The sequence below is a fragment of the Galeopterus variegatus genome, unplaced genomic scaffold, assembly GCF_000696425.1.
Source record: "Galeopterus variegatus unplaced genomic scaffold, G_variegatus-3.0.2 Scaffold10973, whole genome shotgun sequence".
Lineage (NCBI taxonomy): Eukaryota > Metazoa > Chordata > Mammalia > Dermoptera > Cynocephalidae > Galeopterus > Galeopterus variegatus.
The window spans coordinates 17,323-32,858 of record NW_007737084.1 but is presented as its reverse complement, the minus strand read 5'-3'; the positions used below and the strand labels follow the sequence as shown (position 1 = coordinate 32,858).

The window sequence follows — 15,536 nt, the reverse complement described above, 5'->3', positions numbered from 1 at the left end:
AGGCTGCACTGGGTCAGAGACTGCGCCATGGCCTGCTGCCTGCCCAGCGCCGGCGGCAGCGGCAGCTGTGACACGCCCGGCATGGCGGCCGCCGCCCAGCGGGTGTCGTTGGCGTGGAAAGAGCACAGGCTGTCGCCCATGGCGGCGGCGGCGGCGGCGGCGGCTGACGGGAACTGAGGCAGACCTGGCGTGGGCAGCAGCGTGCCAGGCGCGCGGAACACGTTGGTCGTCTTCTTGCGCTTCTTCCACTTGGCGCGCCGGTTCTGGAACCATACCTGGAGCGGACGGGGCAGGAGATAGACTATTAGCTATTAGCGAGCCCGGTGGCCAGGAGGGGTAGGGGCTTGAACCACAGAAACCCGCATCAGTTACAGCCACCCCGCCCCAGGCGGAACAAGTGCCCTCTGCCCGACACGCCCCTACACCCAGCCAGAGACCCCTGGTTGTCCACCAGCTCCTGGCAACTGGCGCCCTTTACACCCACCAAGTGAGGACCCCTGCGCTCGAGTGATCGTGCCCCGGAGCGCTTCCGCACAGTGCAAACATACCAGCGTGGGCAGTATTCATCACACCCCTGCACGCTGGCACATTCCGTGCACTGCACAGAGGCACAGGTCTGCAGGCAGGCATGTGTCAAGATCTCGACCCACAGGTGTATAAATGAAGATAAACATGTGTACCCATGTGACTTAATAGCGTGTCTTATAACACTGATGGGGTATAGAATTTTCAGAAACGCTGGAAATTTGGAAATTGATGAAGGGCCGCCGTGAATGACATAGCCAGTTTCAAAATCGAAAGACAAAGGAAAACCCCTAACACCGAGGTTGACAGAGCGAAGAGGTTAATAAAGTGATCCGTGTGGGAAAGGCAGCGCCACGGAGCTACAATGTTGTTTCAGTCTTCTTGATTCCTCCTATATCGCGTGGTGAGAGTGCCACAAGTCTCCCTGCCTCGTTCCCAAACCACTCTAAGGGCACCTTTGGGCTGTGCGGCTGTGCTGGAACCGTAGCCCTGAGCCCCAGGGCCTTCACGTCTACTCTTTTCAGGAACTTACTGAGGATGCCAAGCAACAAGGGCTCCGATTCCCTAAAGTCTCTTTTGTTTCATATATAAAATAAAAGCAAATTTTCTGATCTGTACAAATGAAAGGAGGTCAAGGTTAAAACTCGCACTAGTTACAAATCAAATTTAATTTTGTGTATACAAACCCACATGGAGAGGTTTGATAAAATATACTCCAAATGAAAAATAAGCCTCCTACTCTTTCGTTCTTAATAGTTTCCCAGGAATTTCAGACCTTACCGGGCTAATTTGCTTAGGGATGTCAATTTTACTATCCCAGGGGAAGAGTTCTGCCTGAAAGACATCAAGTAAGCTGCCTCACCAATAACCTCTCATCTCCTATTTGGATTTGACCTTTAAAAAAAAGAAAAGAAAAGAAAAAGAAATTGCCAGCACACCTGCTTGGCAGACTTGCAGTTTAAAATCTAGTTAGCTGGAGTTTTACTGTGCCTAAATATAAATGGTGTGGGACACATCTCAGGTACTGATTGAGTTTCTTAGAATTTGGCCAACGAAATTTGACCACCATAGTCGTGGCCAAAAAGGTTATTCATCTGTTAATCCAATCTATTTAGTGTTTACTCTGCAAGCTAAATTATCAGGCGTATGGACATACCTGCCCTCATTTTGGGAAGCTAGCCATGCACAGCCGTGTGTTCACATCCGTGCAAGCGAAGACACACTCTCCGCTTACCAATGACATTACAATCTAGAATTCTCGCCCAGCTTAGGGCCGGCCCTGGCCTTTCCAGGATACCTGCGCTTTTGCCCACCACTTTATCTTTTGCTCGTTTCTACCCCATTTCCCACATTGCTGCCTACCCGGTGTGGGCAATAGGTAAATACGCCATGTCCCTTCCCCGCTGCAGGCCGTGAGCTGGTGGCGCGGCGGATTAATGAAGCAGCAGGCCCCTGGATGGTGGATGGGATCAATGGAGCTGGATTGAGCTGTTAGCCGCCTTCGGCGGAGAGCAACCCTCAGGAAGGAAGGAAGGCACAGCGAGAAGACCTGCGTGCGACCCACAGTCGCTTTGCAGCACCCACCCAACGCTGAATGGGGGCGAGGGAGTGGACAGGATGAGCCTTAGACAGAGACAGTATCTGTGTTCAAACGTTCCCTTACCTCACATGCTGCACCCAAATATATTTTTGAAAGATATTTTACAATGTCAAGACCAGTTCCTAACACTCTGCAAGTGGCAGTGAATCCCGAAATGTTTGGTTGTTTGGGGGGGAGGAGGACAGTTGGGGGGGGGGGAGGACGACTAGGGAAAGAAACAGAAGAAAGAAGGGGAGGAGGGTTATTGCCCAGATGAGTTTCAACGGAAAACACGACTTCCAGAAAGGTGTCTGAATCTAGGATCTGCTCGGGCACAGGTGGAAAAGAACAGCTGTTAAAGAACTAAATATTATAAGAATAATCGAAAAATTGTGCTCAATTATGTTTGAGGGTTAGTAGTCAAATGATGGCTACAAATTTTTTTATGTTTCATGGCTTACTGGGGTTGAGAAAAAAATCTGCATGGGGTATGAGCACCTCCGTTCCAAGCTACGATGCATATGTTTTTAAAATGTGAATGTTTCCACTTGAAAACTAGAGCATGACAGATTAAAATGCAGGCAAAACCTAAGGGAGATTTTCAGAATGCACAGATGACAACTCCAGAAAATATATTAACCGCAGCCATGAGCCAACTTTGTACTCAGTTTGAAATGCAGCTCTTCTCAGAAAATGCTTAATACAACAGTGAGAATCTAATGGAGGTTGGAATCTAAAAATCCACTTTTGTGATATCTGCTGTTACAGTAATATAGACGTACTGTAAATGTATTTTAAAATATATAGCCCGTTTAATTCCCCAGCTATAAATGGCTCAGAAATAGAGAAAGAGGGGGAGAAAAAGAGAATATTACTTTTCTCCCCTCGAAGCAAACGCTTTATGAAGATCTCATTGGAATCCAGCAAATGATTAATGTGAAGATTTGGGAGGAAATCTGGGGAGCTGTATTAAAGCCTAGATCTCAGGTTCATTTCGATCAGCCAGCCGTGAACTCTGGGCCGAATTCATTACACTTTAATAGTGCTGGGAGAGGAAGAAAATGCAATTTCTCATTCCATTAGAAAACTAGAAAATACTCTCAGCTTGTCCCCCTATTAAGATGTGGCAGGTGACAGGGCCATTCTGGGGGACACGGTCAATGGAATTACAGCACATTATTTTTGTTCGTATAAAATATTGAAAGGCAAGCCTGACTGTGCAGAAGTTATTTCACTGATTTGGTTTTTATGTAAATAAAATATTGAAAGTTAATTAATCCATGCTAGAGACTAATGATTATGCTTATTATATTGCATTTGATCGCGTAATTTGCATGATTCTCGCATTGCTGCTTAATAAGCCATTCCAGGTTATAAATAATTCTGAAATTGGTTTCTAATAATGGCATGCTATAAAAGGAATGGTTTTATTACACTAGCCAGAAAAGGGGAGCGATATCAGACATGGAATTGGCCTCCTTGTGAATAGAGGTGTTTTAATAAATATTTAAAAGTGATATATACTAGAGATGGATTAAAAAATAAGTATGTTGAATAATTTAGAATCAAAAAGCATCTTTAAAAACACAACTGCAGTAAATTAAATGTTTACGTAATTTTTAATCAGCTCAGTGGCCCACATACTGAAAAGAATGTGTGGCAATCTGTTAACTATAAAGAAAACTATGAAGTACTCATCATATAAGAACATAAACCAATTACTATTTAATTTGAATTTGGTCAAGGAGCAATGGTACAGTGAATTGTGAAGTAAATACATTTTCCATAAATTATTTTTACATTACATTACATAATGTTAATCATTTTGAAATGTTAATTAAGAAGGTTATGTTGATCTGATTACTTTTTAAACTATGGAACATTATTTTTAAAAATATTGAAATTGCCATTCTATTAAATTGTTTCTATCAGCAGCCTCAAGCTATTATCGTTGGTTGAACATTATGCTAGAGCAATTAAAGTACTTTGTCTCTTTCTTCTTGCATATTCTTTTGTGTACTTTTTGAAAATAACTATTTCTATTACGTAATTTGTATTTTATTTCATTTACAACTTTTTCTATTAAAAGAATCACTGTCATTAACCTTTGGAAGACCTAATAAAGTTTTATAGACCTCGTTTTCCTTTTTCATAAAGTCAGTTGTCCAATTATATTTTATTTGTGATTCTAAGTTCTATTTTAATTTAAACTAATTGCCAGTATGTCTAGGTTAAGACACAGCATTTTCCTCTTTAAAGCAAAAGTTAATAGGTAGTATTTCTCTTATGGAACAAAAAGCAAATTTATGAATTTTTTTGAATATACAAAATTGAACCTGTGAGCAAATGTTATCAGTAGCATTGATGGAAGTATTAAAACTGTATATTTTTTAAAAAAGTTTGAACTCAATTTCAGTTTTTAAAAAGGCAAAAGGTAAAAATTTTGAAGGGCATTAGTAATATATATCTGCACAATGCAATTAGCACTCTTTTGGTGTGTAATTTAATAGGCCTACGGTTCCAGCCTTTCGGAGTTCGCTGACAAAACCACCCAGACTTATTTTGAACAAAAATAGTAATCATTATGTTATTCCCTGAATATTACTTTATTAACTTGACCGCTTTAAGTCCCCAATGACATTCATTTACCAATTATTAGAAAAGAAGCGTGTGCTACTACTACAGACTATCTCTCAAATGCTAAATGGAGACAGAAATATCCAACACTGTGTTTATGGACACCTTCGTCGCTTACTTCTTAGATGAAATGTAAAGTAACTGAGATCTTTAGAGTTAAATTTCTAAAAACAGGTAGATCTGGTTTAACGGATTAATCAAGTAGACATCCAGGATATCCGACAGAAAATACCAACGTCCAACATAGCAAAGGAAGATTTTTCAGCACTCTGGATAGCTCAAGACTAACTGCGCATCTTGGAATTTCACCTCCAGGCACCAGTCCATAAAATATTTGATATGTTGTTTTCATTCTTTTAAAAAGCGAAAAAAAAAAATCTGGGATTCATAAGGCGTATAGTTTTATTCCGCAATTTTCAGAAAAAGTTATAAATGTGATTTTCTGGGTTGTATATAATTTACAGCTTGGAGTGTGGTTGGAGGAGAGTAAGGGTCAGCAATGATTTCGTCTACTACTTGTCAACTTTGCCAGCCCTAATGTCCCTTCTTCGGATCGGATATCTATAACAGAAAGACTTTATTCCCCACCCCCACGGAACCCACCACCAGTTTCCTTAGGGGAATTTAAGCAAAACAAAACAGGGCTCACAGGTCGTGGGAGATCTGCGCATTGGTAGACCACCAAAGTTCAAATCCCTTGCACACATCAAAGCTATGCGGATTTTGCCTAAGAGCAGCGGCAAGGTGATATTTAAGAGAATACTGAAAGCCACACTGTGAAACCCAGGTGATATTTAAGAGAATACTTAAAGCCACACCGTGAAACCGGGTGTGGCTCTTTTTTAAAAGGCGCCCATTACGACGTATTTCTTCTTTTTTCATGTTTTCTGTTTAATTGTTGCATTTCTCTATTTATCCAGGAACGTAACACAAACTCATTAGGAGATAATGAAATATTTGTCAACAATGCGAGCTAGGGTTGAGGTGAGCGCTCGGCTTAGCCGCTTGCGAGACGCATAGGTTGCCTTCTCTGTAGGAGGGAGGCGAACCTGGCAGCCCAACAATGCCGGGTTTCGCTTTTCAGAAGTTCCTGGGGGAATGTGGTTTTATTGGCAGGAGATGGGGGGCTCTGCGTGTCCATTGGGGGATGACGATTGGGACAAGTTTCAGGGCAGAGAAGGAGCTAACTCAACCCAGGAATACATAGACAATTAGAGTGCGGCGCAGGATCCTGGAAAGGGAAGGAAAGACCCCGTTCTCTTTGCCCAAATCCTCCTGTCCCTCCTTGCCTTCTGTCCCAGCGCCCAAGCCCCACGTACCTGAACTCGGGACTCGGTCAGGCCGATACGCAGTGCCAGCTCCTCACGCATGAAGATGTCGGGGTAGTGAGTCTTGGCAAAGCTCCTCTCTAACTCGTTGAGCTGTGCGGGGGTGAAGCGCGTCCGGTGGCGCTTCTGCTTCTGTTGGCCCTGCTGCTGGCCGGCTTGGCTGGGGTTCGGGCCGCCCTGGGGCCCGGGCTGCTTGTCCGGGTCTTTGGCGCTCACCGCCAGCGAGGCCGGGGCAGAGCCCACTGTGGTGATGTCCTCCCCAGGCAGCAGAGTGGCTCCCTCGACTGGGTCAGAGTTGGGGGCCAGGTCCCCCGGATGGCCCCCGGGGTCGGAGCCCCCCACGCCCAGCCTACACTTCACCGCCTCCCGGTGGCCCAGAAGCTCGGCGGCATCTTTCATACCTGAGGAAGCAAGGGGATCGTGGTCACTACTTTCCTGGAGATGCCAGGAGGCACTGTCTTCCCCGAACGGTCCTCCTTCAGCCCGATCCTCGGCTCCCTCCGCCGCGCCCACGCTTGCCCTACGGACGAAACTCCCAGAGTACTCAGCTGGGTTCCCCAAGACTTGGACAGCCAAGCTGAAATAACATCTCCCGGCCTTTCCCCCTCTTCGCAGCAGGCTCCAGTAGTAAACAGCACATGCTTTCATCTCTCCCACAATAAAATACTCCCAGTCCCGGCAATAAAGCATGCCTCTGAGTCCCTTTCATAAACCGTACCCCCAGCGCCCCAGGAAATCAAAAGCAAATCCTTGGACCCGAGGGGAAATAAAGGAACAAAATTAGACGATTCTCAGTTGCTGCCCCACCTGCGCTTAGGCAGACTGATGAACTCTACCTCTGGCCCTCAGCAGATTCCTTCTCACTTTCGGAAGATGGATATGTCTCCAAGCCTTCCAGCCCCCGAAATCAAACCAAATCAGCTCCGCCTCCCCCTCAAATCAGAGAAAGTGTTTGGAAAATGGGGTCACATCCATCATCAAAGATTCCCAAACCGGAAACCCAGAACCCAGCAACCCAGATGACATTAAGAAAACTAGAGTGAACTCTATAGACATAACAGTGAATCAAACTTTAAATAATTCAACTTTTCTTTCCGGAGAAATAAAAGACGCGTTCCTTTCAGCCATTGGCAACGCCAAGTCCCTTGGAGAAGGTGGGGATGCCTGTGAGGATGAATCTAGCTTTTCTCCTCCTCAACCAGCACACTTAAGCAAATCCACCTCGATGGCAGCCGCTTCTCCTTCATGCCAGGTTTTTACAAATTCAACCACGCTTAGATGAGAAGGGAAAGTGGCGGTGAGGAGAGAGGAAGAGAGGGAAGAAAGAAATCCCAAATCAAAGCAAACGGGAGGGAAAGAGAACGAGAGAGAAACACTTCCAAACAAATGATCACGGGGCAGACCGCCTTTGGAAAAAAAAGGGGGAGGGGAAAAGAGAAAAAATAAGAAAAACAAAAAGTAACAACATCCCCCAACTCCTTTTTTGGATCTACATATTCCATAGATTTTTTTTTAAAGACGATGTTAAATCAAATTAAACTTTAATGCAGCACAATTACTTTTAAAGAAATTAGTCCATTTAGGGCGCATTAAGGTAAAATAAGGAACAAATTGACAATTTCCTGCCCTGGCTTCTCCTGGCTGCCCGGACGAGAGGCGCGCACTCACCTAGCCTGGCGTCCAGGAGGTCGGCGTGAGACAGCATCGCGCACCGCTCCAGGGCGAAAGCCGTTCCCCCCCAAATTTTAGCGGCTTTGGGTTATTTAAAATAGATATAAGCTATAAGCTATACGATATAGATATATATAGATCACCTAAATGAAAGAAAATTCGGTTTGTGGTTAAAAAGGGGGCTTCTTGCATTATAATGTCCTTTAGAGAGACGGGGAGGTGCTTAACAGTTGAATGAACCCGTGAGCAGCTCTGCGAGGGGACCAATCAGGAGGGCAGCCTGCAAATGTCAGCGCCGGGAGAGTCCCCCACTCCGCCCGCCCGCCCGCGCCCGCCCGGAGGAGGCGGCGGCGGCAGCCCTGGCAGCTCCAGCGACCAGAAGCAGCAGCTAAAACCGCGGCGGCTGCCTGGGCCTCGCCCTGAGCTTCCGGGCCTGGCCTCCGTTTGTTCTTCCCTGCGATTTTCTCCAGGCACAACTTTCCTTCCCCTTGTCCTGCCCTCCTCTCTTCAAAAGCACAGCTCTGTTTCTCCGAGCTAGGGTCTTCCCGGGGCAGGCGCAGGGCAGGGGCCAGAGCAGGGCGTGACCCCCGTGTGACCCGAGAGTCACCCCCGCCCGCCCGCTCTGAACGACACTAGCCTGCCGCTGGTGATAGCCTACCAGCCCAGGGCACGAAAAGGGCACGCCGTGGCCTCCAGATAGTGCCTAGACTTTGTCGCCGCTCAGCAGGCCTGCACCAGGCATCCTGGCTGTGCCCTGGGCCTACCGAGCCCTAACCCCGCAGCGGGCCTAGAGCGCAAAGAGGATTCGGCTCCCCTATCGTCGCCAGCACCCGCTGTCTGCTTCGATGGCCGGCGCGCTGTGCCGGTTCGTGCGCTCTGCACCCTTCCAGCCGGACTCCCTCCCGGCTCCCACTCCTCCGCCCGGCCCACGCTCGCATCCCGGCCCCCAACCCACTCTTTTGGTCAAAGTTTCGAAGTTCAGCTGGCTCCCAACTTCACTTAAGGCTGTAAATAAAGTTAAATGCTCTTTATTTTCCTCTTGAATATGTTAAACTACTTGAACAATTTAAAGTGCTTTGCACAAGTGAAGCGAACCATCTCTAATGTTCTGATTTTTCAGAGCCAGCCAACAACAAAGTTTAGATTAGTAATATATTTCTAACCAGAGTAATTTTCAAGATCATTAGGCATTTATGTAATTAGTGCCAAATCTATAAGCTTTTATTACGATTATTAGAGTAAAATCAGTATAAATTTGTACTAATTTACTACTGTTTAGACTTGGCTGTCAAGCCCAGAGGTTCTTATTGTAAATGATAACTGAGGAAATTAAGTGCAAAATTCTGTACCATTTCTGATCTGCTCCTAAACAATCCGTTTCAATTGTATTTGTAGCAGAACATAATGCCCTTTTAAAGTTATTTGACTTGTATTTTTATTTGCAACACAAGAAAAATGCCCTCTACTCAGGCACAATGAAAACTGGTATTTACTACTCCCAACTTGATTAACATTGATTTTTAATTCAAGAGTGATGCAATTAAGATTATTCATTTAGTGCAAATAAAGCTTCCACAAAAGGGTGGCCCTATGAAGTCTGTTTTAAATAATACCAAGCAAATGGCTTTTTTTGTTCGCCGTCCAATTGACTTACACAAAACATTGGAAATGCTGCTTGAGAGCAGATGCGAGAGGAATTGTGTGTGTGTGTGTGCGTGTGTGTCCTCAGCTGTGTGTGACAGGGACCGAGCAAAGAGACAAAGGAGGCAGTAAAGCGAACTCTGGGGCAATTTTGTTTCCTCCTTCTTTCCTCCTGCAGTCCGCTCCCCTCCTCCCGTGCACACACACATGCGGGTGCACACACGTGCACACACACGTGTGAGTACAGGGTAGCGTCCACCCCGGTTCCTTTAGAGCTGCAGAGACCACTTCCCCAGAAGCTCCGGGCCTAGCTGGGCTTCTGCAGCCGCTGCAGCTCCTACCAACGCGGCCTGCGTGGGGCTGGGAAGCCAGTGCCACGGATTCCGGTTCTGCGGAGCCGGAGGGGCTGCGGCGTGTCTGGGAGCTGCAAGGGCGTTCGGCAAGCGCCCGGTGCTCTTTCGAGAAAGGTTTTGCCTGGGAGCAAACAGAATATGTCCAATAAGAGCTTCTTTCTCTCCAAACAAAACCCCAAATCTAGAAGCTGGAGCGCTGGGCGTGCTCAGCAGGAAGAGGCCGGCGGGACAGCAGCCCGGGGCGGGGCGGCGTGCTCTCATGACTTGGCTCGGGAGTGCGCATCTGGCTGCGCGCGTCCAGGGGCTCGCAGGGGGTTTCTGTCCACCTGGGTGGGGCTTGCGGAGTATCCAGGCCGGAACGCAGGAGCAGAGGTGGGGAGAAGTGGCTAAGAAAGACACAGGGTGGCCTGGCGGCGGCACCCTGACCCCCCAAACAGACAGGTCCGCCGAGGCCCCCACTGTCGTGGCTCCGCACCCGGTATGGAGGGAGCGAGGAGAGGCCGCGACCCGGGAAGAGAAGGGGAAGGGCGTGCGGTCGCGAATCTACACGTGTGTGCACACAAGCGCTCGTGTCCCCATCCCACAGCAGCCCCGGAGCAGCCGCGCGCCGTGCCGCGTCCTCCCACACGCACTCGCTCGTATATTCTGTTTTGTTGTGTCTTTCAGGTCGATAAATAAATGTGTAATAGTTAATGTGAAGACACATCAGAGTAATAACAATGGGACGAAATCAAAGGATTATCCATCTCTGTTAGTAACCGCTGAATAACAATGTTGCGGCGTGATTGATAGCCCGCTTCATTTTATGACTTTTCTATTGGTCTTGATTTTTATAGCAGTATAAACAAACTAAATCACTTCTTCCAAGACTTCAGAGCATAAGCATCTCGGAGAGGGGGGGAAAGGGAGAAAGGAAAGGGAGAAATAAAAAAAGAAGGGAGATCTGAGAGTGGAGGAGGTGACAGGGACGGTGTGGGGACGTCGAGGTGGGGAGAGCTCCGGCTGGAGCTGGAGCGGGGACCCGGTAGCAGGTCGCCAGCAAGCGTGGCGAGGAAGTGGACAATAGTCTGGAAGTAAAACGTTCGCCCCCGCGCCAGGGCCCCTCCAGGCAGCTCGTTTTGGCCAATGTCTGAATCCACCTGGGCAGCGCCTAAGATGTATTTACTAGTTTTATTCCCCGTCATCTTCCCACGTTCCTGGGGCAGACGGGAAAGTGCCGGTCAGGCCCATTGCTGTTGATAATTTAAGGCATTTCCCACATGATCATGGGAACTGAAGTCCCTAACAAGGCGAGGCTTTAGCTCAATGGCCCCCAAATCTTCAGAATGACAAGAATGTCTTCAGAAATCACTTCAAAGCAAAGTAAAAGGATTTTCTATGACGGATCCAGTGATTTTTCCTCAATAAATAGGTTTTAGATTGTTACACACACGTAGAAGTGGAACAAAGGGAACTACCAGAAAATATATTGGTTGCCCCTAATAAAATTTATTTAGACAGTTTACTTCTCATAAAAAATAGAGATTGAATTTTGTACAAGAGCCTGCCAAGGGGCGATGCACAGGGAAATCATTTTTTTCTTTCTTTCTTCTTTCCCCCCTTCGTTTTAACGAACGACAAAGAGCGTTTAAAGGCCAGGGAACCCGCCCCTGGCTCCCTCCAGTCCATGCGCCCAGACCGAGCGGCCGTGGGATGGGGACTCTGTAGCTCTGAGAGAAGCCCGCTTTCTGGAGTTATATATTAAAAAAAAAAAAGATGGCTTGATGACCGATTCTATAAATTACAAGCACAACAACTACAAAATTGGCATCTTTCCTCCTGCTTTGCGGTCGCGTTCCAGAGCAAGACTTAAAACTGTAATGTGGCTGGATTGGGAGGTGGGATGGGGTGGGAGATCCGGGCAGCAAGTGCCTTGAAGGTGTGTTTGTGCCGATTAGGTTTGTAATTCGGATTTTCTCTCTAATCGTATTTCCACGTTTATTGCGAATCCTTTGTAGAGACAGGGACAGACAAAATAAAATACATATAGCTAGGGTGCTTAGGGAAGAAATGGGTAGTGTGCCCAGAGCCCTAATTGCTTTTTCCACTTACAGAAACCTCGGGTGTTTATTAAATGTAACTTTCAGCTGCTTGGATTGTTTGTAAACTGCTCTCTTTTCTTTGCAGACAGTGGGCTGAAATATGGCGCGTTATTATTCACATTCCTGCTATTAAATGCTGAATTGTAACATTGTTCCCTTTAATGAGGAGCGCCTCCCTCAATAATTAACGATCTCACATTTTCCTATTTTCTTGCCTGATGAAAAGAATCAATTTTAATTCATGGTAAATTACAGCCATGCTTTTGGGTATTATTTGCTTACAGAAAACAAATCAAGTGACTTGAACACTCCTGTTTACTTTCTCAGATAGAGAGTAACCAACCCCAAAGCAACGGCAAATCAGACAGTGTTCCTCGGGCCTACCTTAGAACCCGAAAAAGAATAAAAGGTTGGGGGGCAAATACGGGGGGAAAATAAAGGAAGCTCTCCAGTCCACTGTGCTTGGAACAATGGTGAACACTTCCCGCACATCCTGCCCCAGGCGCCAGAACCGACGCTTCCCGCAGTCTCCGCCCTCCCCGCCCCACCCCCGTCCCGGGAAGGGGTCGGTGGTCCACATGCGGCCACACCAGAGTTTGAGACTGCCTTACGTAAGGCTCATTTGGTGAAGGGGAAGGAAGGAGATCTGAGAGGGCTGCCAAGTCTCTGCGAAGGAGTGACGGGCGCTTCCACACCTCTCTGCAGAAGACAACTCTCTTGAGGTTTCCAACAAAACAGACCGCAGCCAGAGAGGCTTCGGCTGAATGCTCCTGCCGGCCGCTGCAAAAGCAGCCTCGGTCGCCTTCGGGCGGGGGCTTTCGAGGGCAGAGTGAAGCATCTTTAATCCCTAGCCAAACAGGCCAGGGCCCAGCCCCAAAGTGCATCCTGCAGGCCTCCCTGGGCCGGGAGCGTAGGGACTCCCGGCTTCTGTCAGCCAGGGCTGTCGGGGTTGATTCGCCGCGGGAGTCTGTGGCCGCAAAAAACTCTGCCTACGGGACCCAGGCTCCCAGCCTCGGACCAGATGCCAAAGACCCGCACTCCAGGCTTTTTTTTTTTTTTTAAGTTTCAGAAGCAGCGCTGCGTGTGCCTGACACGTGTACTTGTGTGTACGATTGGGTGAGCAGTGCGTGTCCTCTGCCCGCTCACCCTCATGGCGGGCGTGACAGGGGCTGGGGAGGAGCAGAAAACTTACCCCCATAAGTCTGATTTCCTGCACCTCCCAAAAGTCTTTGGCGATACACAAGCTCGACATTTTTTTTTTTCCTGCAATAAGCATAGTTTCCCACACATTCCAGTTTGCAAACTATAACCAGACAGTCCACCTGCGTGACTCTTCGTAGGCGAGGGGACGGTCCCTTGCTTATTTTTTTCTCCCATCTTTCCTTTGTAACTGGCACCCGCAGCACTCAACGCAGAAAGCTCTACACAAAACAATGACGGATCCGTACCCACCCCTTGACTGCGTATCTTGCTTCTCTTTTTTGCCTTTTGCCCAGTAATTTTAATGGCCCCAATTAGCCACACGGTATATAATAAGTGACATAGAGATTTTGTTCGCATGTGTTACGTTCTTTGCTTTTCTGATTTCTATTTACTCAGGATAAATAATCATATATCAGTTATTCAGTTAGGTGACAAGGCTAGTAATTGGAATAAAAAGAAAAACATCTCATCCTTATCTCTTTCTATAACTAGATATAGCGCTAATAAGACTGCATCAATCTTATCTAGCAAATAAATAAAATAGACAAACAAACAAATTCGCCTCCAACAAGTTAATGCGGTGTATCTGAGTGGAAAGTAGATATTTTCACGCATTCTGGAGATGAGGAGTGACTTTTAATAAAATCACGAGAAAAACAAATGTAATTCTGTAAGCGGTTTCTGCGAGCCGCCGGCGCTCGCCCCTCCCCCTGGCGCCCCGCTCGACTCCTCCGTCCCAGCCTGTTTCTTTTCATGAGCCGTTGTCCCAGGGTTTTGACTGACACCGGGGCTCGGCTTGTCCAGCCACTTTCCCCTTCGGGAGGGTGGGCTGGGGGAGCGAGATACAATTCCATAGGCAAGAAGCCTTTCTCAAATGGGGTTTCTCCCTTTCCCGTCTTTATCTTCTTGCACTTGCTCTTCCTTTTTCCTCTTTCCTCTTTCCCTTCACTCCCTTTTTCTCTTTTTTCTTTCCCTTCCTCTCTTCTTTCTTCTCCCATCCTCGTCCTGTTTTCTCTCTACCCTCCCCCTCCTCTGTCCCTTGTCCCCTCCCCGCAGCCCGAGTGCGGCTAATTCCGGGCGTCTATATTCACTCAATTAGAGAAATCTACAGAGAAGATCGATCTTCCATCTGCAGACATGCCAGCTTAACAAATTAGATTCTTGTTTCGTGCAGGTGATTTGGTGACAGTTGGGGAATTAGAAGTAATAAGTTGTTGTGTTTGAGCCCGGGCCCCCGCCCGCGCCCCTCCCCGCCCGCGACTGCCTGTCCCCTGTGCCATGGATCCAGACCTTGGCTTCACAGGATGTTTTACAGTTTACAGGGTGTCTTCCAACATGACTTCATTTGATTCTTACAACCACTTTGTGAGTGGTGCTCATTATTCCCATTTTACAGATCAGGAAACAGGCTCAGAGTGACGCCGCCGCTGCCGCCGCCGCATCCCCCGCCGTAATTAGTGCTGCTGCCCTCCATGTGGGCTCGATTAAACCGTGATTTAGCCGAAAGAAATATAATTATGGCTGCAAATAAAATAATCAGCATTGAAGAGCGATTTCCTTAATGAGATGGAGCGGTTGCACGTCACGGAGTAAAGGGGTCTCATTAAGAGGTGGTAATGAGGCTTGGGTGGATGGTGCGGTTACAAAATAGCCCAACTCCTCTGCAGGCCCGGCCCTCCCTCCCGAAGTGGCCGCCGCGTCGCATTCCCGCCGTCCGGAGGTCCGGCGGTCCCGGACGGGCACCCGGGCCAGTCCCGCCCGACCTCCAGGGGGCGCAGCGCCGGCAGCTCGGCCTCCTCCCATCGGGCCGGGCGGGGCCCACAGAGGCGGCCGCGCAAGGCAAAGGGCACGCCCCCCTCCCTGGGGCGCCGCCGGGGAGGCCCACTCCGCGTCGGCAGCCGCAGCCGGGTTTGCGCAAACAACTTCAAGACATGGGACGCTGGAGGAACGGGCCTGAGAGGGGAGCCCATGCCGGGGACTGGTGCTGCGGGGCAGTCCAGGGAACTTCTGGGAGCAGGTGGAAGCTCTCTTGGGTGGATGTGAGTTCATCCGGGAAAGAGTGTCACAAAGAACGGGTGTTCAGGGGCAGGTGTAAGCCACCCCAGGAGGCGTCAGTATGCGGCAGATACTGCTTAGAGTCCTGGCGTGGAAGGGCCTTGAGGATTCTCGTTCTCTCCAAGTCAATCTCCAAACTTTATGTAAAGTACTGAAAAAGCAACAACTGTGTTTAACCACCTCATTTTTAAAAGTCTGGAATTATTGCAAAGGTTTCTTAAATGGGTACCCCTGACCTTTCTCGTTTATTAGGCTCAGGACGGCCTATCAATTCCTTTTTTACATCAGGGTGTATACAGACGCACGTTCTCAATGTCCAGATACTTCGGTATTTATTTCCAGTTAGATTGGTAGGCCCCTCCTTGATTCAGTTTTATCATTTGGAACTGTTTTCAATTGGACAAGGAAATACGTTATCCATACAAAGTGGCTAATGAGGCAGCTGACACAATTTCCCTTACTC

General features: G+C 47.9%; 1 protein-coding gene across 1 annotated transcript in view; it reads right to left on the bottom strand.

The window, feature by feature from the left end:
* Positions 1-7,917, bottom strand: part of OTP (orthopedia homeobox) — a 9,390-nt gene extending 1,473 nt beyond the window's left edge. Inside the window, exons 1-3 of the mRNA XM_008594531.1 lie at positions 7,738-7,917; positions 6,061-6,470; positions 40-275 (exon numbers count right to left, since the gene is read on the bottom strand). Coding sequence (XP_008592753.1) covers positions 40-275; positions 6,061-6,470; positions 7,738-7,774 — 683 coding nt within the window. The 5' untranslated portion in view covers positions 7,775-7,917. The remainder of the gene's footprint in view (positions 1-39; positions 276-6,060; positions 6,471-7,737) is intronic.
* Positions 7,918-15,536: the final 7,619 nt, after the last annotated feature.